Source organism: Amia ocellicauda, chromosome 3, assembly GCF_036373705.1.
Source record: "Amia ocellicauda isolate fAmiCal2 chromosome 3, fAmiCal2.hap1, whole genome shotgun sequence".
NCBI classification, from domain to species: domain Eukaryota; kingdom Metazoa; phylum Chordata; class Actinopteri; order Amiiformes; family Amiidae; genus Amia; species Amia ocellicauda.
In genome coordinates this window covers 46,980,043-47,005,310 of record NC_089852.1, presented here as the reverse complement: position 1 = coordinate 47,005,310, position 25,268 = coordinate 46,980,043, and the positions used below count along the sequence as shown (strand labels likewise).

At 40.6% G+C, this 25,268-nt stretch overlaps 1 protein-coding gene across 2 annotated transcripts in view; it reads right to left on the bottom strand.

Moving 5' to 3' along the window:
• pds5b (PDS5 cohesin associated factor B) overlaps positions 1–25,268 on the bottom strand; it is a 48,104-nt gene that overhangs the window by 6,079 nt on the left and 16,757 nt on the right. The window contains exons 2-29 of one of the 2 annotated variants that reach the window (XR_010816434.1): positions 20,602–20,728; positions 18,886–19,089; positions 18,621–18,707; positions 18,216–18,313; positions 17,810–17,936; positions 16,871–16,951; positions 15,943–16,083; positions 15,316–15,431; positions 14,696–14,790; positions 14,188–14,333; positions 12,664–12,815; positions 10,548–10,661; positions 10,202–10,283; positions 9,677–9,725; positions 9,428–9,567; positions 7,088–7,203; positions 6,892–6,997; positions 6,261–6,421; positions 5,947–6,070; positions 5,686–5,844; positions 5,148–5,216; positions 4,271–4,407; positions 2,979–3,102; positions 2,601–2,805; positions 2,041–2,155; positions 1,737–1,869; positions 1,224–1,356; positions 658–720 (exon numbers count right to left, since the gene is read on the bottom strand). Coding sequence is in view for 1 of the 2 variants with exons in the window: in XM_066699742.1 (XP_066555839.1) it covers positions 658–720; positions 1,237–1,356; positions 1,737–1,869; positions 2,041–2,155; positions 2,601–2,805; positions 2,979–3,102; positions 4,271–4,407; positions 5,148–5,216; positions 5,686–5,844; positions 5,947–6,070; positions 6,261–6,421; positions 6,892–6,997; positions 7,088–7,203; positions 9,428–9,567; positions 9,677–9,725; positions 10,202–10,283; positions 10,548–10,661; positions 12,664–12,815; positions 14,188–14,333; positions 14,696–14,790; positions 15,316–15,431; positions 15,943–16,083; positions 16,871–16,951; positions 17,810–17,936; positions 18,216–18,313; positions 18,621–18,707; positions 18,886–19,089; positions 20,602–20,709 (3,372 nt within the window). In the remaining variant the exon portion in view is untranslated. The remainder of the gene's footprint in view (positions 1–657; positions 721–1,223; positions 1,357–1,736; positions 1,870–2,040; positions 2,156–2,600; positions 2,806–2,978; positions 3,103–4,270; positions 4,408–5,147; positions 5,217–5,685; positions 5,845–5,946; positions 6,071–6,260; positions 6,422–6,891; positions 6,998–7,087; positions 7,204–9,427; positions 9,568–9,676; positions 9,726–10,201; positions 10,284–10,547; positions 10,662–12,663; positions 12,816–14,187; positions 14,334–14,695; positions 14,791–15,315; positions 15,432–15,942; positions 16,084–16,870; positions 16,952–17,809; positions 17,937–18,215; positions 18,314–18,620; positions 18,708–18,885; positions 19,090–20,601; positions 20,729–25,268) is intronic. The other variant, XM_066699742.1, reaches the window with a different exon arrangement.

Genomic DNA, 25,268 nt, shown 5'->3' with positions numbered 1-25,268 from the left:
GGGGTCTTCTGCTGTTGTAGCCCATCCGCCTCAAGGTTGTACGTGTTGTGGCTTCACAAATGCTTTGCTGCATACCTCGGTTGTAACGAGTGGTTATTTCAGTCAAAGTTGCTCTTCTATCAGCTTGAATCAGTCGGCCCATTCTCCTCTGACCTCTAGCATCAACAAGGCATTTTCGCCCACAGGACTGCCGCATACTGGATGTTTTTCCCTTTTCACACCATTCTTTGTAAACCCTAGAAATGGTTGTGGGTGAAAATCCCAGTAACTGAGCAGATTGTGAAATACTCAGACCGGCCCGTCTGGCACCAACAACCATGCCACGCTCAAAATTGCTTAAATCACCTTTCTTTCCCATTCAGACATTCAGTTTGGAGTTCAGGAGATTGTCTTGACCAGGACCACACCCCTAAATGCATTGAAGCAACTGCCATGTGATTGGTTGGTTAGATAATTGCATTAATGAGAAATTGAACAGGTGTTCCTAATAATCCTTTAGGTGAGTGTATATCGATGTAGCTCAATACACTATGAGCTGAGGTGGTCTAAATATCAATTGAATGTCTGTGTAATGCCCAAGATGTACTAATAACACCATTTCAAATATGCTTAACAATGCATTTCATTTGATTTTGTAAAATATGCATGGTGTCTTACCTTTCCGGGAGTGAAAAAAGATTTCATTTCTGGAGGGAGATAGTTTTTCGTATTGCTGAAATTCTGTCGTGAAACAAAACAGATTCTTTGGTTACTTAAGCAAACAATCCAGTTATTTTTGTATCCTCTGTGAGATGCTCACTTCATAGTCTGTACTGTAATATTCAAACAGATTTGTCCTGCTTATTACCAGAAAAAAAATTATCTATATTTGAACATAAAGGCACTGGATTATAACAGGTAATCAAACATACTAGGAAGTGAGAGGTTTGCATTGTGGATAATGAGGGGGGGAAAAACATTAGGATGCTTGAACTGTTGACATTGACGTAGGAGCTCTTCCTATTACAGTCACTTATTTAACATTGACAACTGTCAAACACAATTCAATATAGATTTATCGGAAGAATTGATTTGAAAGTACATTTCGATATAAATAAAATATATTCCCCCAACATCTTAGGAAAATCCCCTGTGTGGGAGCGGCCTTTATTCCCCAGTGCTCCCTCTGCAGACGCCAGGTTTGTGAAAGCTGCTCTGAGGGACTCTGGTTGACTGGAGCTTACTTGGGAGACACACCTTGTCTGGCTGAGTGAAGTATCTGACAGGCAGCACGGGGTCCTTGGGAGACTCCAGGCTATAGGTGGTACTTTTAGAAATGATGATGTTCATAGCCACATCACACACTGTGTAGAGTTTCTAGAAAACAAGACCAAAAAACAAAATACAAAAAATTTTAACCAGAAAGCTGCACACAATTAAGAGGTATACATTTTGTTTATTTTAATATGAAACTCTAAACTCCACGCAAGGGCACTCAAGCTATTTTATTGAACATTTGAAGCATTTTTGCTCAGGCACCGTAAAAAAAACACCCCCGTAGGCGAGATGTCTGGTGAGGACCCGAGAGGGTTAATAAGAGGAACAGAACCTCAATCTGCACTCATGCACAAAATGTGGCAAAAATAGGAACAAGAGAGACGGCAACATTAAAAGCACCTGACAATCGGAAACGAGATAAGATTTCAGACACGGATGTGCGGGCCTTATTTGTCCACACGCCTCGTTAAAGCACGTACCTCATTTAGCTTGGGATCGTCTGGCCCTTGGACGTCCTTTGTCTGTTTGATGTTTTCCACCATTTTCCTAATGAATGCGTGGCTGTTATTCTCGTTTTTCGACATTAAGATTTCTAAAACAAACCACAAACACCTGGGGATGAAAGCAAAGGAGATACCGGAATGAGCTGCGTGTTACTCAGTATGGCAGACGTCCAGGCCATTAACTGCGTGGAGCACAATTGCTGCAGAACAGCAGTAAAGGGCATCAGAGAACAACTTTACCCCACAGACGAGCCTTTTGGTCCAAATCAAAACAACTCACTCTTTGATATCTTTTAGTTGCTCGATGTCTTGGACTTTGACATAATCAGGATCGTGAACGAGGAGGTGAATCGTATATGGGACCACATACTCTGGCAGGAGCGAGAACAGCTTTTCTGCAAGAGATGAAGGTGGGGGGGGGGGGGGGGGGGAAATCAATCAAAGCAAATCATTTCATACACATTCAGTTGTTTTCTTGTTCAGTCTAATAGTAGAATCCAGGAGCAAAGCGTCCAGAACATCAGCACACTTCAATGCTATGCTCAGATTTTTAGGAATGTTTTAAATCAGTTCCTGATCTCTGTACAAGTCTAGTTTTTTTTTTTTCCTTTAAAGAACAGTCAGACGTTATACAGAAGAGTCAAATATGACATGCAACACAATTTCGTGAGGCGTTGCTAATATTGAGATGACAGGCCTTGGCTTTGTGTGAGAGTTTTGCTGCAAAGAAAAATGCACACTGGTTCAAACATTTGCCTTGCTTAGCAGAAAGGAATATTAAAATAATGCAGACGCAAAGACAGAAGTAAAGGAGGAGGAGGTGACCCCTTTAGCCCCTACCACTGATGGCTGCGTGTTGTTTCAGGTACTCCCTGCGGATGTTGATGTTCTTCACGAGACACTGCCTGGCGTGGGCCCTCCTCTCCTTCATGGGGTCTTTGGCACACAGAGCAAAGATGGCCAGGTACTCCAGGGGCAGCCGTAACCGACACAGACCTTTGTGGAGCTTCAGAGCAAACGCTTGCCTCACTTGATAGCATTCGTCCTGTGAAAAAAAAGAAAAATAAACAACAGCTGCTTAAAGAAATGTTGGGATCACAACATTATCAAAAGGCATCAGAGAAGGTGAGAGATTCGGATTCGGAGGGGCGAGAAGATTATGAAGATAAATCAGGGCATTGTTTAGGCAAAAGAAAAGCAATTTGCTGCGGTTCTTACATTGATGACTAGAGCACACAGCTGATACTGATCCAGGGTGATGATTTCATGATAACAGGGCTCCTGCGCCAACTTCAGGACTGCACACCCTGCCGCCAGCCTCAGACGAGACATATCTGGTTTCCTGAAAAAAGAGAGACAGCGCACAGAGAGATGAGTTAATTTATGGCAAATCCCCACGCCGCACAACGCTAGAGAACATCACGTGTCAGTCTGCCGATCGACGGCCTCCCCAGATAAGGACATCTGTGGAATGTAGGCCACAATTGCCGCCTTTTTGCCGAGCGGGTCTCCCGTCACCTGGGCTGAAGACTAGACAGGCGACGGTTGGGATAGTGAGGTCTAACTTTTTATAGATGTGGCCAGCAGGACTATCAGAATCAATTATCATTCTTGTGTGAAGGAAATTTGAAATGCCTGCATCATGTTTTCTTGTCTGCCTTAGGGTTTTAAAACTGATTAAGATGGTGGCCATTTTGATAACCCGGAGTGCCCTTTCTGCTATGTGCAGCATTTCACTTTTCTCGGGATACTCCATAATGAGCAACATTGAATGGATATTTTGCCCTTGTAAATGGTCAATTATGCCAGTGGCTCCCAACGCTGGTCCTGGAGGAGCCCCTGCCCGCTGGTTTTTGTTCCAATCGAGCTCTCAATTACTTAATTGAACCTTAATTGAAGTACTAATCTGCTTAGATTCGACTTTTTAAAGTTAATTCTTTAATAAGTTCTTTATACAATTCTATACTTAACGTAAACCCCCTACTGTTTAAAATCATTAAAAGGCTCTGATTTAGTAAATTATTAGTTCAATTAATGGTTTAAAGTAATTGAGAGCTCAGTTAGAACAAAAAACAGCAGGGTCAGGCCTCCTCCAGGGCCAGCGTTGGGAACCACTGAATTATGCAATGTATTTTTTTTATTTATTTTTATCTTTTTGCATTTGTCGTAAACCTAATCATAGGCTGAAATGACCTCTTGGTAGAATGAGGCTATAAATGTAGTCACAGTTTATCACAACCAGTCCAGGAAAGGAGAGGCTTAAGGTTTGGGTCTTAAAATGGCTGCAACTGCCATTGTTTCTGTTCTGGAGATAACCAGAAATGCAGTAAATGTGCTGTTCTCTGCTCTCTCAAACAAACACAAACACACACAACACATTTTCCTGTAAATCTGACAAAGTAGACCTCAATGTACAGTATGTGTGTATTTTCTCTTGAGGCCCCCAATGATTACTTACAGAATGTTCTCCATTTAACATCTTTCACTGGGTACACAATTAGCACAATTACCCCATTTTGCCCTGCTCCGTCAGGTCTCCATCGCTGTTTAAGATGGCGGTTAGCATCCTCAGTGTGGAGTTCCCCGACTTGCTCAGATTGTTTTTAACTCCCAGCAGCCACCTCACCATCAGCTTGATGCCTTGGATCTGGTTAAAAAAAGCAACCGCCAATGAGACAAGAGCCGACAGGAAAGGGAGCCGTGCACACAGCTCTGACTAATGCTATGTGACCCGAGAGACTCGCGCGATTCTGAAGTTGTTCCCTCCTGTCTATCGTGCATGTCAGAGACCTTGGCGCTACACAGGCACAGGATTCTGGGAATAGCGTGAAATCAGATTATACATTAGTCCAGCCACTAGTTTGCCACATCGGCTTTAGCTCAAACAGTGTATCCATCTACTATTGTTTAAAGGTTTCCTCTTCACAACTACAGCACTCTATGTCCACTGAATGATAGAAATGTGGCTACTTTTCTTATAAAAAGTAAATCTTATAAATCATATACATAACAACCTAACGACTCAATAATATATTTGCTCCTAAAGTCTTACTAAATGCAGGACATCCATTAGAGCAGTAAGGCGACCAATATTTCACAATTATAGCTTAATCAAGTTACAAAATGCACTTGGAATGAATCAGTTTTCTTTTCAAACTCAAAACATCTTGTGATATATATATATAAAGCATGCAGACAAAGTGAACCTTATCCTTTGTGTATTAACTACATTTATAGTAGAAAATATTTTGCAAAAAAGCCATCAGCCCGCTGGTGTAACTTCATGCCCAACTGCTGTTTCCCTGGCACTGCGCTGAAGTGGCAAGAGATCCAACAGCTGTGAAGAGCGTCTCTCCAGTCAGTTGTGCCCCTGAAGAGAGAGTTTACCTTGGCCAACGTTTCTGGCGACACCTCGTCGTCCGGCACCCAGAGCTTTGTTGTCTTTTTGCCTGGAACCTTTAGAGATTTTCAAAAGAATAGTAAATAAATGAACAAACCAGCAGTAATTAGTAAATCAGTTACATAGCTACAAAGCAATGCAATGCTTTCATAGAAAAGCCTCATTGAACTACCATGAGACACTGTCTATAGTGGATTTGTAAAGAGCAGTTGGTTACCTAATTGGGAAAAGGAAGATGTTAGTAATCCAGGCAGTAGAGAAAAGACCAGCCAACAATTCTGCTGTACCCAAAATATCTGTACGGCATTTATTTCAAACTTTTAGCCTGTACTGTACGTGTACAGAATCATTTTTCTCCCGATGTAATTGGTTACTGCACCAAGTCCACTTTTCCTGATGTTTACGTTATCCGATTGGTTACTTCAGCAAATCGACTTCTCCCCATGAATAAATTAAGTATTTGTCTGCACAACCTTCATGAAGTCTGAAATGTCTATTTTTCTCTTTCTAACAATCTGAACTTACCCGATCATTCATTAATAGGTCCTTCACAATGAAATTCGCTACCAAGGATTTCAGGGGAGCTGCAAACTGCTCTGGAGCCAGCATTGCCAAGTGTCCAATGGTTGTTAATGGGGTGATGAGCTGTTCTGGGCTGGCAGGATCCAAACTCTTGTGAAGTGGCTAAGAAAAGCAAGGAAAACGGTAAGAAAACATGTATACAAAATCTTAGGATAAAGACTGGGTGTTTAATAAGTCTTTAATAAGTGTTTAATCAGAACTTACTTCAAATATCTGTGCAAACTGTGTGTCCTTATTGGAGAAGATGCCATGAATGCAGTGAATGGCGTATTTGGCCTGGCGTGGGGGGCCCTTTTTGGCCTTGTGCTGCAAGACTGGAAGCAGTACCCTGGAGGACGACAGGGGGGACAGTCACAATGTTCCAGAGACAAAAGAAAAAAAAAATCACAAAGCATTTGGTGGTCATTCTGAGGCCTGCTTGCTCTAGAACAGTCAACTATTGTTCTAGAACAGTCAACAGCTATGAGTTTTACTTCTTGTTGATGTGGTAATTCTTTGCTGTCCTGTAAAACACCTACGATTTGATGTGAGGGAAGCTCTCTTCCATTTTGCCGCCAGTGTTCTTAAAAATCTGTAGTGCCGCCTCTGCCACCTTCTCATCGTCCATCTTCAGGCAGCCCAGCAGAGATTCGAAGGTCTCCGCAGAGTGGAAAGAGGCAGGATGCGTGAACGAAAGGACCTAAAGACATTTAAATAAAAAAGTGCATACTCAAGATTTCAGGTAGTTAATAGAAAAACTAACTAATAGAACAATTTTACGATAAAACAGATACATTTCCAGAAACATATTGCCTACCTAGAAAAAATCCAGACCTTGAGATACATATCAGGAATACCCACCGGCAAACAAAAACTGTCAAGGTTGACATAAATTTGTTATATCTGGGACATTCAGACTAGCTTTTTGTAGTGTGTATGTATACATGTTCTTCATCACAGATAGGATTTTCTGTGGAGGTAACCTCTGTGAAGGGTGAAAGTATGAAATTAATCAAACTAGCTGGCAGGACTCAAGTTTCTACTGTGAAAGCACAATTTGATTTTAGATCAACCGAACCATGCGGAGGTTCAGGGCATAACACTGTCGATAGGCAACCCAGCGGTCACCCCTGGGGGGCGGTACAGTGAGGCACTGCAGTTGTGCTCTACCTTCAGCAGCTCCAGGCCGGCTCTGATGGCCTGCTCCGTGGGAACCCCCTCGTCCTCGTCATCCGCAGTGCCGTCTATGGACTTGTTGACTTGTTTGATGAGGGCGCTGAGTGGAAGGGGAGGGAGAGACTTGTGATGCATATCATAAAACAACCCCCATGTAAATAACTGGTTAACATCAGCCCAGGTGGGGTACCTGATGGACTCAGTGTCGATGTGGACCGGAGCGATCCTCTCCAGCAAGAATTTGACCATCTCCAGGAACGGGTTGCTCGGCTGTTTGGGACTTCCAAGTTTTTTTGTGATTTCTCTCTGTGGGAGAATGCAGGCACACCTGTTACTTCATTTTATTATACAAGGTGTGTACATGGATGACATATATAAGTTAACTTCCCTGATCTGTGAAGACGGACAGTGGCACAAACCTATCAGGCAGTCTCACTATGAGACGCTTGACACACAACAGCACCGGTGGGTAAGACACCTGAATGCAAAGGTGAGACGCACCATTAAGCTTTATTTTCCTCGCTTTCTCGTGTTTTCTTTGTATTGCTTCCCATTGCTTTGCTAAAACATATATTTCTTAATAAAAACTATAATAAAATCATAGGCAATGGGGGAAGGAAGAAAAAAAAAAAAAAAATGACATGAAATGGCAGATTTAGAGAATGTGGTTTTAAGGGAGTCAAACAAGGAACGTTTTGAAGATTTTATGGCTTGGTGAGCTCGATAAAATTTTAATAAGGCAAATTGTTTAATATTGTAAACTTTTAATTGGGCAAATTGTTCAGTATGATAGATAGTAATGACCGCAATTTTGCAAGAAGTTGTAAGAAGAGGAGAAACGTCTGCATCTGTACATTTCTAGTTTATTTCAGCTGGTCAACCTAAATATCAGAATGTCCTTTTCAACCCAAATTACAACAACAAAAACAGCTAAGATTAAAAAATACACAGCAGTAGAAGTCCAAGATATAGTCAACATGGCGCAAGTTGACCGGTCGATTTCTCAGCAAAGATGAAAGAACACGTCTGCACTGAGTTGAATATACACATATACTATCAATGCAAAGTACAGGAATGTAAATGTATAATTATTATTGTTGGTAATAACGACAATAGTAATAAGTACATTTGAAAATGCTTTTATATTTAGTCAACACTTCATATAGACTAACTTTTCTTTTCACTAGGAAATAAACATTAATATATTATAACATAGCCATAACATTATGACCACCTGCTCATGCTCACATGCCCATTGTAGGCGCTTTCGGCAGTGGACAGGGGTCAGCATGGGCACCCTGACTGGTCTGCGGCTACGCAGCCCCATACGCAACAAACTGTGATGCACTGTGTGTTCTGACACCTTTCTATCAGAACCAGCATTAACTTTTTCAACAATTTGAGCTACAGTAGCTCATCTGTTGGATCGGACCACACGGGCCAGCCTTCACTCCCCACGTGCATCAATGAGCCTTGGCCAAACATGACCCTGTCGCCGGTTCACCGCTTTTCCTTCCTTGGACTACTTTTGATAGTTACTGACCACTGCAGACTGGGAACACCCCACAAGAGCTGCAGTTTTGGAGATTCTCTGACCCAGTCGTCTAGCCATCACAATTTGGCCCTTTTCAAAGTCGCTCAGATCCCTAAGCTTGCCCATTTTTCCTGCTTCTAACACATCAACTTTGAGGACAAAATGTTCACTTGGTGCCTAATATATCCCACGCACTGACAGGTGCCATGATAACGAGCTTATCAGTGTTATTCACTTCACCTGTCAGTGGTCATAATGTTATGACTGATCGGTGTATATATGGTATAGGAACAATGCAGCAAGTGTATTATGGTTGTACTGGTATACATAATAAGCAATTTATATGAACACTAAGTTTTGTCGTTTTGCCGAGTTTCTAGACGTGCTCTCCTTGTAAAACTGTTATCTCTCGAGTAGTTATTTGTAAAAAAATAAATGTGTTTTTTGTATTTTAAAAAACATTTAGGGACGGTTTTCACTTTGAAAACAATGTTTTGAGAATAAAAGTGGTGTCTGTATAAAGTAAGTTTCTTTGCTAATGCATATTTCTGAATGAATTTAAAAAATAAATAATAATTTTATAATAATAAAGAATGAAACTTCAATGTCTTGCATTTCTTGTGATATTTAGGTTTTATATCATTGTTTAACGTTAAATTAAGTAATTTTCTGCGCTATACCAAGTGCTGTGATTTGTGCAAGACTGCTGTAGTCCTGATGTGTAATGCATTTGCAGTAAGGTTAGTACTCTGAGGGTTAAAAGTAGTGACCAGGGAACAAAATGTTTCACCTCTGGCTAAGGGTAAAATAATTAGATGTATTGTACTACTAAGGCACTAGTATGAAACTACGGTTCAGTTTTAAAATGCTTTTAATATATTTATAAGAAACATCTTCACTTCCATGATTTCCATGATTTGTGTACAATCTCTCACGTCACAGTAACCCTGAATACAACCCCACAGCACAGTCAGAAGAAGGGATGGTCGCTCTTACCACACAGCCCTCGGCCTGTTTGCAGGAGCAGGATGGACTGACCAGGGTCTCCAGCTGGTTCCTGATCCGCTCATCCTCTTCGAGAACCTGGGCTAACTTCTTCACAAAGTCTTGGGCTTTGCCAGGATCTGGTAGGTTCCCTGTTAAAAGAACACAATATACACATCAATTTAGCTTGAACACCAGCTTTCATAGACATGGTGATTCAAAATAAACAGTGAGATAATGTTATTTGTGCAAAAAACTTACTTGTTATGACCATGACTTTGGCAAACACTGCCTTAGTGGAGGCCTCCGACTAGAAAGTAAAAACACAGCATGAATATACACAGATACTTTTGTCTCTTTTTGTTTTTAGGATACTACCCTGAAGCACATTATTATGCTCATGAAAAAGCTGACAGGACATCAGATTTAAATAACCTGGAACAAGTGGATGCCTGTCTGGCTTGCAGTCAAGTACAGCAAGTATTACAAACACTTCTCAACATAACATTTGCATAATTGTGCACTTGTACTCAAATCTGATAAGTACTTTGGATGGATCACAGACACCTATTTTTTCGCCAGTATTATTCTTTTAATATTTTGATAAACAAAAGTATGTCCCAAATCTTAAAAGATCATTTAAAATGTACCCAAGTGCAAACCAGTTCCAGCTGCACTAAATCTGATGGTAAATACCTCATTCTTATTAGAAAAGTACAGTACATGACAACTTGTTACAAGTTACAACTTGAATGTATGCAATTTTGAATCAAGTGACTAACTTACTTTTGGCTGTTTTATTAAATCAAGCAAGTCTTTCACGTGATGCCTCAACATGTTTTGGCATTTCCACATCTCATTGAGAGCTCTGTGAAAGACAAAAAACAATTCAGTTAAAAGTCAACCTGTACTGCTTGTGACCTGTACTATTAGTCCTTAATACTACTACAAAATATTTGTACTTCCCTGAGATTCTCTTAATACAAAATTTTACCAGAGATGTTACAATTTCTTAGCTATAAAAATCTAAACAATCCAAAAAGAGCAAAACTATTTTTTTGTATTAAATTATCACTTATGCAAAATAACAGACTGCAAAAAACACTATAATGCGAATTAAGGCAGAACATACTTCACAGCATTGAAGTCTAATGTTGCGTAAAGGTAATATAGACACTTCATCCTCTCTGTAGTTTCCAGGTTGTGAGGGACCATATACTGGGCAAAGATCCGCTCCACAAGCAACCTGTATGAAGGGAAAATAGAAAAAACAGAACATGAGGAAAGATACTGGGCCGAACATGCTGACTGGCTACCCGAGTCGAGCACAGAGGTATATAAAATCACACAGGATCTGAATGAGTATTTTAAAGCATTTTAAGATACAAACCATTATAGTTCTCCAAGGCAAATACTCAGTTAAACAGACTCGTTTTAAAAACATACATACAAGTTCATACCGTATACATATATATTTAAAACTATTTAAATATTTTACTTCTATCCACTGAGAACCACAGCAGCCTGAAGATTAGTTTATTTCAATAGATGTGGCCCCAATCTCCCACACACTGCATTTATTAATTCCGCAAGACTCCAACTGCGATTCCCAACTCAAATCACACTGGCTGGCGTAAATCTTTCGCAAGAGTAAAACCTCGTCCAACATTCAGACACCCCCCGAAACTGTGATAATCTTTAACATTTGGGGCTTTTAATCACTTGTGCTTACACAAATCTAAAAGGCTTATTCTCTTCATCTACAAAAGTGAAGGATTACAAATGTTTCATCAGTGTGCCAGTCTTGAGCCAGTCAAACCCGAGATGTTGATTTCACTCCTGTTCCACCTGCCTTAAAAAGCAAATAGCGGCCTGTGAGAAATCAAAGCATTATCAGATCAAATGTGCTTCTTGCATAAAAGTGCATCCTTGAAAAGCCTTACTATCTGATGATTTAATGACAGTATGTCATTTTCATACCACTTCCATTGGTTTTCTTTCAATTCACAGCTTTCCAGACAAGGTGGAAACACACGGTATAAGATTAAAATATAATTGCTTCATATCTGCCAAATTAAATACATTTCTATATTGTGCGTCAATGCTGCGAACAATATTGAAAAGCTTCTTTCATTTCTGTCCCTTAAAATTCTCAGTACTTTTTATTATCTAAAATGTAGCCGTACTTGCCACCTATGTGGGCTAGGATAAGCGACTGTTCCTAAATGAACAGCTTAGGCACGTTAAGTGAGAAACAAAGTGAAAAGATAGTAGATCAGCCCAAAACAAATGCAAGCCATATCCGGGGATATTAATTATAGGTAAACCACCTGCAGTTGCCATTTGTCTGCTGTCAGTACTTTTGAAACTGAATTTGAGAATGATTGTGTCACAGTGAAAGCACCAGTCTTTATTGTAGATTACAGAAATATAACTGTATTCCTCTCAAACTAATTTGTAGCCCAGATATGCTGCGTATGGAAAGCAGTAATCATCCTATTTCTCTGGGGAATAGCACCCCCCCACCACCCCCTAACAATTTACAATGCAATGAAAACCAATCCCATGTGGCCGCAAGTCATTACCCATGAAAGGCAAACCATTCTTCAGAGAGTCTGCAGCACAAGGGAGACAAATCGCAGGTTTTCGAGGAGGTGTGGTGTGGCCAGTCCCCTCGAGTTTTTGTATTTCAGTTACCATATAAGCACGATTGTTTGTATTAGTGCAGTGTAAACCTTGGGGCTGACATTAAATACAACATATCAATGCAATATTAACACCTCTTGCCTTTCACATGAAAGAAGAAAACCTTTGTGCAAAATTATCCAATTATTTTGTTTTCATTCAACAATCATGCTAACATGTAGGTACAAGTATTTAACATTGTATTAACAGGTTTAACCTTTAAAAGGATAAATTTGGCTGTGTTGAGAATCACTGTGTAATCATTATGAAAGATAAAAAAAAAAGCAGATGGGGGAAAAAAATGTTTTCACATTTGCTTTTTATAGTGACACCCCATTTCTGGCTTTGATTCAGAGCCTCTGATTAGCATTAACCTGGGGCTACTTCAAGTTAACCACAGAGAGACTAGCGCTATTCAGACCTTGTCAGCCACCCGTTTCTGTGCAAAATGAACACAATGATCAGCGAAGTGTAATCCCTCATTAAAATGTCAGCCCGTCACGATGAAATGCTGCCGGAGTGACTGCGATTCTTAACTCACTGAGCAACCCACCCTCACCCACCTGTCATCAATGCTGTTCTGGTAATAGATGTGGAGCAGTTTGTCTTTTATCCACGAGATCTGTTTGGTTGCTTCTTTTCCTGCCTCCCCTTGCAGAGAGTACTTTTTATAGATCTGGGCAAGTCCCATCATCGCTTCCTTTCTCACCCTCCACTGGAAAGAAAATGAAAACACGTACAATCGTCAAGCAAAAAATAGATCTTCCACAAACAGGGAAAAGCTTAGGAGCGAGATCAAGATCCAGCAGACTGATCTGCATAGATCATTGTTACGATTTTTACTATAATCGGGAACTTTGGAATTTGTCATAAATGCTGCAGATGTGAAATATAATCCGATGTATTTACTTCTCCCTCATTCTGCTCTTCAGCGGCAGGACTGCTCCCTGGGCTTGATTACAGAAATAAATGCAATGTGGCACCAGAGAAAGCAGGGCCTTGACATATTTTCAGTGTTCACTTAGCAAAGAATAATTAAACAACACACTTACTTCTAGGTAAAAAAGTACAAAAACCAATTCAAGGCAATAAACCTCATCCTTTTTTTTTTTTTTGAAGGCAATGATGAATATTAAATGATATAAACTTCAAGGATCTGGTGGATGCACTCAAGTCAGAATCCAAAAAGGACCGGGCAAAGTAACATCCCTGATTTACAGCTTAAGGATAACGCAGTCAATACCTTCTGGCTGGTGTGTACCCATCAGTGTGTGATAAAATACATAACCATGCAAATACAAATTACAACCCTAAACTGCAGTAAAGCCTCCACAGATCTCCCTTGGCAATCAAACACTTTATTCAGAATAAATTCAAGTGCTTAAAAAATAATCTATGGCTACCTATAGGAAACAAAGCTACCTGGTGCTTAAAGGATACATTGCTGTACAGTAGGCAAAATGTAGTTTCTAGAGCTTAATCTTACTCAAATTAAATCCATCTATAAAACACATACCAGACCACAAGACATGGAATATGCAGCTTCACTGCCCTTAGACCCCAAAGAATTTTGTACTTGTGAATTCATCTCCTCTCCACAGCGCTATAATCAAATCACTCTGCAGTACCTCGTTAAAGCTTTAAATATGAAAAAGTCTGTTAAATGATAGTGGGAACTTTGATGACTAACACTGGTCCTTATCCGATTACTATTTAACTTTTGACATTTTAATTTTAATATCATTTTAGAATGTCTTTATAAAACTGACCTTAATCTGCATTAATCTTCTGTTTTAAATGACCAATGCAATTTTCGCATATTAGTTCTGAAACAGCTAAATAACAAGCACATGTTGGAAATGCATGTATTATACGTCACAACATGCTGGGCTATATTCATAAGACTTATGTCAGGTTAAATTTACCATCCCTTTTATAAACATTCAAAATTGAGCATCTAATGGTAAAAATGAAGCATTTAATTGACCTTTATCGAGTTAAATTAGCACTCACACTTTTATATATATACATACACAAACAAATTGAACACGTGCATTGGGGTTGGCATTATTAAAAACGTGTCTCACCCTTTTATCCAATGTTCTCTCTCTCACAAAATTCAGCAGGTGGTCGTTGACGAGAGACAGGTCTTTTTTAGCAGCCGTGACAATGGACACAATCACGTCATGTCGGATGGCTTCTTCTGGGTCGTGCGATCTCACTTTTAAGTACTCTGGAACACATTAGCATATCAGCATTAGCATATCTGCCCAGAGCAGGAACACACACTGACCACAGGTAGTACAAAAAACAACATAACAAACAAAGGGTGACAGCACGGAAACCATTTGGTAAACGCCAGCAATTCATGCGAGACAATACAGTAAGCATTTATAAACTGGCCCTGCAGCAGCCGGTCTTTTTTAGAAAATGTCAGACCGACGGGAGAATGTATTTAAACCAGCATACATTTTACCAGAAATATGGGCAGAGAAGTTTATGAACCTATAATACCCCCCCAATTACATCAACATCAATCTCTTCTACAGTTTCATTTAAAAAGCTTTAGAGTTGCCAGTGCTTTAGTGCAAATACCTGTTAGGTCTTTGGCTAAATCGGGGTGATTCATAAGACAGTGGCTTGCAAACTTCACACATTCCAGTCGTATAGGGACATGGATATCATTGAACCTGAAATAGGAGGAGGAAAAAGGAAATTATCACTTTTCGATGGAGATTCTTGGCAAGACACTAAAATTCCTCAGGAGACTTTCAAAAATAACCGGCAGAACTCTCCCCAGCCTGAACTCTTTTAGTCCATCAGGCAGATTTACTCTGAGCATCCCAGTTTGTGAAAATGAGGAACTGCACTAGATTGTGGTGCTTTGTCTATACGGCCAGAGGAACATCAAATTGTTCTTTAGTGATCATTAATCCGTACCTGGGCGAGTAACTGGGTGAAATCCATTCCATTCCTCCGTATACGATGCAATTTCATTTTTACCAGCAGTAAGAACAGTCAGTTTGGTACATGATCTCTCATAATATTGAGCAGTATTGCACAAAATGTATCCACGGGACTATTTAAATGTCTGTGTTCCTTAGCAGTGTGAGGTAACTGTCAGTTAAACCCATAATGCAGCACTTACAGATTACCATCTGCAGGGAAAATGTAAATTATAAGCATCATGTACATAAAATAAATAAATACTACACCTTCCAAGGTAGCACTGCCAAAGAGGTTTGTTCTGCGCTGCCAGCTCAGAATCCTTTGCTCCGAACATCTTGGCTAGCAGCTTTACAACTTGCAAGCGCTCGTCGTTATCATTGCTCTGTGAAGAGATTATTTATTGGGAGGCGTGCAGACTTCAATCACAACATGAATTAAACATGTATATTTGTGACAAGAGACACATCAACACATATACTGCACGTCCATGGTCTAGACAGGAGAGGAAGCTTATGTCTTGCACAAACCTCGATATGACAAGCTAGCAAAGTTCTTTTGAAAACCTTTTGGTGTGGCTCTTTAATCTGACTCTTGTGGCATTTGAGAAAAAAAGCTGCACTTTAGAGCACATATGAACCAGATACATCATTGGTACAAGAGCTAATGAAGCAGTAAGAGTATGTCTGGCTTCTCAATATTTGGGAGGATGGTTATATTACTGATGAAGACTTCACTGTTAAGGAACTGCTTAACTTGTGCAGTCAGGCGTTGAATTGCTCTCTCCTCACTGACCCACATTAGGAGTAGAGGAAGGTGTTTAAGTTACAGGTCACACACAGCTCTCTCTCTCTGCAGCCAACAGCAGCCATTCAGAATGAAGAATGAGTAGATACCTTCAGTTTAAACTCCAGCTGTGGTAAGACGGAGAGCAGCAGGTGGCTATCGATGTTGTACAGCTCCAGAATCAGGTCGAACACGTGCTCAGAGAGGTCGCTGACCGAGGTCTTCCCCAGCATCAGCACCTGGTTAAAAAACTGCACAACCAAAACAGCACAATGGTCACTGTTAACCTTACAGGCCTGAAATACAGGGAACTCAATGTTAGATTAGCAAATACCAGTGCCTTCAAATTAAATGAGATAAGATCATCCTCCCTAAAAATAAACAACATCAAATATACATTTAAAAAAAAGATCCTGTAATTATTACTTTAAATGCAATCTCATCATTATCATGAAGAGTGCCTTCTGTGAAGCAGTGAAGACTCCCTCAACATGCAGGTTTTAATTGGGACTAAAGGGAGTATTTCCACATTTGATAGGCAGCGCTTCCCAGTTTCCCTTGAGAGCCCGAGTTAAAATGATGTCTTTACACATGCAGGATAAACTAAAGCAGCACAACAAAACCTCCCTAAAGTCAAGCTGCATCAACAATTCCTACCTAGACAATTCCCTGCATCATCCCAGGTAATGGAAATGTTCCAGATTTAAATCACAAAAAAGCAATACTCAGCTTTACTTATGCCTCATTATCAAGTACAAAAAACATCACATCTGTGCTTATTAAAAAATATATTTTGTGAAATGCTGCAATAGAGACTCTTAAAATATAGTGTTTTAAAGTATAGTAAAATCCTTCCACAACGAACTCTCTTCCAGGAAGGATTCCTGTATCCCTGGATACTAACACTGAGTGAAGTTTGTTTGCCATCAAACTGAAAAGCCTGGCAGTGAGTTTGGTTACTCAGCCACCAGACCATGACTTATTTGACCCGAAGAAGTCCATGAACTGTCTTATAAGAGGGAGAGATTGCTCACTTACATTAGTAATGTACGGCTCAATGGCCTGCGCAGTCCTCTTCAGCAGGGCTTTGGCCAAGTCGTAAGCCTGTTTGTTTAAATTCTGCACAGACAATAAAACACAATTAAGCACATTAAGCTCCTGCTGGACGGGCTTGAGTTTCCATGATGTCAAGCTTCACATTTTAGAAACACAACCAAGGTAGCAAACCATCTAGATTACCGTCAGCTATATCTAGGAAAACAGCAACAAAGACTATAACTGCATGTACATTTTTCATGTATTAAAGTCTGTTTCACATCTACAGAGTAACAGACACTTATAGTCCGTTTAATCTGATGTACAGCAGGAACTACATTTTAGGAAATGGGGTGTTATACGGCACAAGCAATCAGCTGCATGGATCAATATCAACAGCCTGAAGCTCCACTGCACAATCCACCCACACATGGGCTGTTTTCAGCGGAACTCTACAGACTGATTTAACAACAACAAAGGAGTCTTTAGCACAACATTTTGTGTCTTTTAAAATGCTTGTTTTGACCAAAAAACTAACACAAAAGATGGTACAGAAACCTTTCAAACTGCAATACTGGAACTACGATTTAACCTCGAAATCATGTTAAGCCTTACAAATGTAAACTTTAATGTGGCTTAAATCAAACTTTGAAGTACCCAGTGCAACACAAATTACAAACTTGTACCCCGTTGTGGTTTGATTCATTGTCAGGAGCCATTTTCTACCACTTACAAATACAAATTGCGATAGGGAACAGCTTTGTAATTTGCGGGTTGGTCACAGTTTGGATTTGGTGTAGGCCTTAATCTTCCCAATTTCAAGCCAACATGGTAATAAGCCACATTTAAGTTTTTGTATTATTTTAAATTTTTATTCAAAGGGTTTTCAGAATGCAAGTATGTCCCGTTCTAGACTCTAGTCGATGTGGCGGTGGGGTTTACCTTATGTGCCGGCACAAGGTTCACGAGAACAGTGTCCAGCAGCTCCTGAGACACCGTGTCCCCCTCACAGATGATGGAGCTCATCAGATCCACCATGTGCATGTGCACCTTCTGGTTATGGCCATTACTGGAAAAGACACAATCAGACTTACTCTTCAGCTTGAAACTGGAAGCTTCATTTTCATTGCACTCTTGGTTTACCACAAATTGGTCAAGAGATGAAGTCACAACGAAATAATTAATTCCACTAAATAAGCAAATTACTTTATTGCTGAACAGGGCGCACAGCGTGAAGCCTTTCTGCCATTCTCCACACACAAACTGAAGTACATTAAACACTAGTCACTTCAACAAACGAGAGAAAGCACATTACCAGGGCAACCATGAGGGTATATCGTTTACTTACTTTATGACTTGGAATAGTGTTCTGTAGAGCTGCGTAAAGATTTCATTGCTATCCTCCAACTCAAAACAGATGTTGTAGGACTTCACCCAGGCAATATTCTGAGGAGGAAATAAAATGCAGTTAATAACTAGTTTTTAAGGGTAGAAGCCAGTGTTATCACTTGCTTTGGACAAGAACTGTGGGCCATGTGCTTAATACAGAAGATATAGATGGAAAAAATGCTAAAGGGTTGATGGTTTGATTAAAACTGACATCCTCAGTAAAAGATTGCTGGCTCAGGGCAGAGCTGAAGGATGTGTGTGTGTGTGGAAGGTGATACTGCAGATTCTCCTCTATTGTGCGGTAAGTTGTTGTGGCAGGTCTTCAAGTCCCTGCTTAAACCAAACACCAATCACATACACTTACCTCAAGTAAATAGAAGTATCTGTTGAACTGAGCACTTTTGGTGTCTTCTAGTCCTTTCAGCTGCCTTGTTATGAACATAAATATATCCTGCAATGTAGAGGAGGAAAACAAAACACACACAAAACCTTATTTTAGTTCTTACAATAAAAATACATACACAAAATTATGAAGTGATAATTAATAAAATATTCCCATCATTACAAATCTCTATGAATGTGCTTTCCCTTTTAATACACTCCCTGCAGAAGGAAGTGGGTCAAGGTACCTTCAACTTGTCTGGCGAGGTGTAGGGCGCCTCCGGAGCGTAGATCCTGAAGATGTCGGCCAAGCAGCAGGCCACGAGCAGACGCACGTCCTTGTCAGGGTGCTTGAGGAAGAAGTCAGAGGCCAGGTGGAGGGCCAGATTGAGGTAGAGCTCTTTTTCCTCCTCCGAATCCTGGTCCATGTCCATGAAGGTCTTCACCACCATCTGCGAGACAGAGAAAGATGCAGCCCATCAGAGCAGAACAGAAACCCGCGGGGCAGCAAGAGCCTCCACAAATCAGTTTCTCTCCATCCATCCCAGCCTTCGTCCTACAGGGGGCAGCAGAGTCAGCGATATGGAATCGGCCCTAAGATGAAATCGACACAACTTGCTTACATTGACTGTTTATTTCTGCTGTCCCTGCCTGCCTCGAACACTGTCAATTAGCTTTGTTAACCTATGTCTGTTTCTCAATTAAATCATGCAGCCCTGATGATGAATCATGCATAGATTAGGTATTGCTTTCCATTAAGTGGACTCTTTAACCTGCCAAAAGGTGATACACAATGATGCTCATATTTATCCAGTCTGCCAGCATGGTGGTGTCAACGAATTCTTCGAACTGGACAGCATAATTTTATTATGCATGTTGTGTTTTTGTAATTATAATTTAGATTTTCTCCTGATGAGTCTTAGTACATTAATTATTACACAAAATCTACTCTAACAGATGCAATGCCCTGTATTATCTGATTGCAGTTTAAATAGTGTCCTTTTGCAGTTTTTATTTTTATAAATTGAATCCAAAGTAATACATCTGGTGCTAAATCATATTCCTTTTCAAATGTACTGAAAGGCAGCTGACAAGTGTTCCTTCACGAGCTATTTGACTGGCTGTTTCTGCAAAACTAACAAAAAATACCAGCCAGACAAACCAGACTCCTCATACTGAAGGTGGACTGCAAAACTGCCAACAGACAACTGACGACATCTTTTTCGAGGGTGAGAAGGTGATCGATGGTGTTCTTCATAGCTACACAGGCTGCAATACCCACCTAGATCTTTTCAAATGAAGTCTATTGGGTCATGAGAGCCATGGATGGGGAGGTGGATGTTAATTTACACTGCCAACATTAGGATACATTTTAAATGATTTTTGTATACATGCATTCGATTTCTGAATGCTTTGGCCTTCACTGGAATGGATGTTTTAGCCTCTAGACCGAGTCTAGCTATGTTCTGCTGGAAGAGCAGGGCTGTAATCGGGCAAGTAGCAAGAGGTGTAACAACAGCACAATCTGACCTAGATATCAGGCGTGAAATTGTATAAGATCAGAGAATCCACTGAAATCTATAAGACAGCTGGCCAATATCCCCATGTTACAACCATACTCAGCTGAATATTGTAGTTTTTTCCTGACTAAAACTGCTGAAATCAGCTAACTGGCTGAGCCTTTTCATGCCCAAGACAAGAGATTTGCAATCGAATGATCTGAAGGACACCAGTTGTTCCTTTAGCCCAATATTCAGACACTTGACCTTGTCATTTGTGCAGTCTTATTTAGATTAAGAAATGGATCAAAATGTGCTTTTGAAAGCCAGTGCCCTTATGTTAAGCATACAGCTGATTGTACCTGAGCCTAAAGGGGCTGTTATTTTCCTAATGCTGTTCTGCACAGGTTCAAATCTCTGCAGCAGCACTTCAACGTGCCCATCCAGGGTCTCCCTCACACCCACCTTTAGCCTTCGGACCATCTCCTCTTTGGAGATCTTGTCAGAGATCTCCTTGACCCCCGGGGGGTAGGTGATCTTGCCATCGGTGGCTCTGGTCTTGGAGTGAGCCATGGTCTCCAATCAGTGCTCCCTGGAGAGAGAGAGAAGCATTATAGATTAGTATACACAAAACAACACAAGCTAAACTCACAAATCACCTGCAGCGCTGATATCTGGCCTTCATTTTCTGCATCATACGGAAAGCACAGTGTACATCAAAATATCTGACAATCAAAAGCTTAAATTGTGTTACATCGTTAAAAAAACATGAAGGCATAGGAGTACAAATAAAAAGTTTATTTTACTTGGGTTTTAATACAGTTACAGACTGACCAATACTAATAAAAAGGTAATATAATGGGCTCCCAGTACCAGCTGAGCATTCAAACACAAGGTAACTTCTGAACACCCCTGCACACACTTTCCTGCAATCCTTGCACACATTCGTACAAAGAGAAAAACATTCACTGCAATCAAAGCGAGATCTGCCTCTGTCATGAAGAAAAACGACCTGTTATTCTGACTGATCACAGACCATATGGTTTATCAATTAAAACGGCAATACCACAGAAATTCCCAGTCCTAATGAGGGTGCTGTAATCCACCTGCCACAGCAGACAGGATATTAGCTCTCTGGGGATCGGTGTCTGCTCCTCCTCATTGTCAGCATTTGAGGAATTTACCAAGATCTCTTCTATTAGTAGAACAACTGCACTCCCCAGCCAATACATTGACAAAGAGAGCGAGGAACAGAACATTTTCTGCGGTTGCTGTCGGCAACCATCTAAGAGCTAAGGAAACGGCAAAAGAATCCTACTGCTGCAAAGGTTGGTGCTATTAAGTTCGGTTTCAGATGGCATGATCTTCCATTCTGAAATGGTTCTCTACAGCTTTTTATCAGAAAGAGAAAATAGCATCGAAAAACATCCTTGGGTTAGAAATAATTCCATCGTTCACACTAGAAAATGAATTTCAAATGGAAAAAATAATGATAAAGTAATAAATCTCTCTAGGTTTCGGTTTCTGAAACATGCTCCCTGTAACGCATATTGAATGTGAGGAAGCTGCCTTTTCTGAGAAATCAGTGCTTTGGGTATTCATGTCCTCCTATGCATGAACAGACTTCAGGGCTCCTTGTAAACGACATCCCAATCCCACCGAGCAATATTTCAGTTCTGCTCTGGATGCTTACGGACGCCATTCAGGAAGGAAAAGGAAATGAAAAGAAATTGTAGGTCGCGGTGCAGGGAGCAGGTGGGGTCATCAATATTGTCACCCTCTGTGCGCTTCCCGTCCCCAAGCCGTGAGAAAACAGACAGATCGCTCACTGCCGGGACGAACACATTTCCTAATGCGAGGAGACCGCAGGAACATCCATTTCCCATTTCCTCACTGCATCTCTGAAATATTTATGCAACAAGAGAATTGCACCCAGCGCTGTGTTCTGCCGTTTGGAAAAATGCTCGCCCAAGGCTTGGAGGGTCCCACGAAGGGTGACAGAGGCCCATACTACTGTACTATCCAGTCTCCATTCGCAGATATCGAGATTGTGCTGCGGTCACTTACACAGTTATCTATACCGAATGCCAATGCTTGCAGTGTATAACTCTCTGGAACGGTCAGCTATGAAGCCCCTGGTATCACGGCAGACTAAAACTTTTAAACTGCATTTCCTTGCAAGTATAGCTGTCTCCAGAACCTTAACCAACTGGTCTAAGATAACAGATTCACCCATTTCATATTTTGATTTTTTTTTTTTTTTTTTTAATAAAAACAGCAGCTTCAAAACATGCATTTCACATGTGCACAAGTAGAGGTGTTTGTGCGTGTACTATAACAAGATAACATTTTTACAAAAAATGCATACTTTTGATATACACTCCTCATCACCATGTTGGGCGATCATCTATTTGGTCTACTGAAAGGAAACTCTTAGCCACACGTCCAAAGATAGGAGCCCTTGAAGAGTTAATGATCGGTGTCTGTGCGCTTTCTTAGGGAGTCTAGCTCCTCAGAGGAGAAATATTTGTGGAGGACTTAGACAACAGCAATGTCAACAACAAAAGGCTTCTGAAAAATGAGCTGGACAAACCGCAACCTGTACGTCAAGTTCCCCTACCACAGGGAAGCACGGGTTACAAACACAGGTTTATAACATTAAAAACAACATCATAGTGTTGTTTTTTCAGAATGGCTTTGCGATTCCCCTCCCTAATTTGTTTGAAATTTGCCCATTCACAGCCTCCTGCTTTTTGCACCTCCTAAGGTCGCATTTCCCTCATTCAGTTAATTATTTCATTAGCTTAGTCAGTTTAGCATGCGTCTCAGCCCTTAAGATGATTTAAAGACACCCATTAAAACGTAGAGGATTGCAGTCATTGAAGGCTTGAGTTTGACACCCCTGTTCTATTGACACCATCTACTGGGGTGATGTCAAACATTAATCTGATTTAAAAATGCAGGTGTGCTTCTGTATGGGCTCAAATTAGCAAGTAACGAATTCAAAATAAAAAATATTGTAAACAAAAAGTTGAGAAAAAAAAATGATATCGAGATCAAAAAATAAAACAATCGAAAGCAAAATGTATAGAATCGTAAACAAAAAGAATTATATCAAAAGCAAAAAAATAGTAATTGAAAGGAAATAATGTTAAAGCGAGAGCACTGTTGTCCCTTGTCTGTGGCTGCGATGGTGCAATCTTTGCTTTCGGATTTTTTTTATTTCCGTTTACGAGTTTTGGCACGGTTTTGTGGTGAGGGCGGGGGTTAGAGGGAGGCGTAGGTCATGGCTCTCCATTCGTCCACTAGGTTTGAGTGAGCATCATCAGTGAGCAGGGTGGACTGGTCTGGGTGATGTCTGCGTGGGATGGGAATCGATTGTCCCACAAATTCAGTCAAATGGCCAGATGTACACTTGTTAGTGTCTTACAACTAAAAAGTTAGCAGTTCCTGAGAAACTTGCTAATTTCTGCATTAATTTAGTTTACAGAAAATCAAAGTTAGTCACATCCAGAAAATGTGAAAAACAGAACATTTTGCATAAATACAACTTGTCTAAATGCTACCAAAAAAATTATAAAAAAAAAAAAAAAAAAATCAATGCATTGTCACACTCAATGTTTCAGTATGATAGAGCAACAGGAGACTTCAAACTGGGTTCTAATTTGATGGGTCAAATACGTGTTTGGAGCACGATGATCAGATGATCGTTAACTGATGCATTGATTAACTGCAACCACTAGCAAGTTCCCCTTAAAATTCATGTATATTGCTTGATTAAGTGCAAATACATTAGATGGATGCTGCATCTTTTGCATGTTCCCACTGATATTCAGTAACTTGCAATGTTCAAGTGTCTGTCAAAGCCAACTAAACCATAGGAGCACAATGGCCAGGTTCTCTGATGGCCTCCTACTCTATCCTGAACATGTGATGACTCCCAAGTGGAAAACCAAGCACCATCCAAGAGTCGCACTGAGAGAGACACGCCCTAAGTGCTACGATCAGCTCCCAATCCCCATATACACACAGTCAAAGGATCAACATTTGATTAGCACAAGCACGAGGCCCTAATGAGGCAGTAATGAAGCTAAGAGTGGAGACGAAAGCTATGAATGCCTTGGTCCTGCCCTGTTATCGAGATCGACAAAATGTTGTTGCATAAACTGCTCCCGTTTCAGAGGCTTCAGAAGCATTTGGAAGTTAAATGGTGGCAAGCAAGACAGCTCCACACTGCGCTTTTATATTCTGAGCTTTTGAACGGCTTGGCCAGAGGGGTTTATGCACAGCTTGCTGTATGCTGTGCGGTCTCTGGGGTGTTAGTGCTACCACCTCCAGCTGAAACCATGGAGAAATGCGGATTTTCGCTGCCAAGTTATTCTTATCAAGCAGTGCAAACCTAACATCAGCCTCCACGGGCAGGTAGCCAGACAACTCGAGCTGATCTGTTTAAAACCTCCAGCTGCACATGAAACAGGCAATTATAAACTGGTTGAAAAACCAGAACAATAAAAAGACAGTAATAAAGGGGGAAATAGAAACAATGTAGTGTGTATATATATATATATATATATATATATATATATATATATATACACACACACACACACACATACATACACATACATACATATACATACATATACATACATATACATACATATACATACACACACACACACACACACGGGTGACAAATTAAAGGAAAATACAATAAAGTGTCTCAGTGAGGTGTTGGGCACCACGAGCCGCCAGAACAGCTTCAATGCTCTTGGCACAGATTCTACGAGTCTCTGGACTCTACTGGAGGGATGAACACCATTCTTCCAAAAGATATTCCCTCATTTGGTGTTTTGATGATGGTGGTGGAGAGTGCTGTCTAACACATCAGTCCAAGATCTCCCATAGGTGTTCAACTGGGTTGAGATCTGGTGACTGCAAAGGCCATAGCATATGAGTCACATAATTTTCATACTAATCTAACCATTCAGTGAGCCCTTGTGCCCTGTGGAGCGGGGCATTGTCATCCTGGAAGAGACCACTCCCATCAGGATAGAAATGTTTCACCACAGGATAAAGGTGATCACTCAGAATAACTCTGTCATGATTTGCAGTGACCCTTCCCTCTAAGG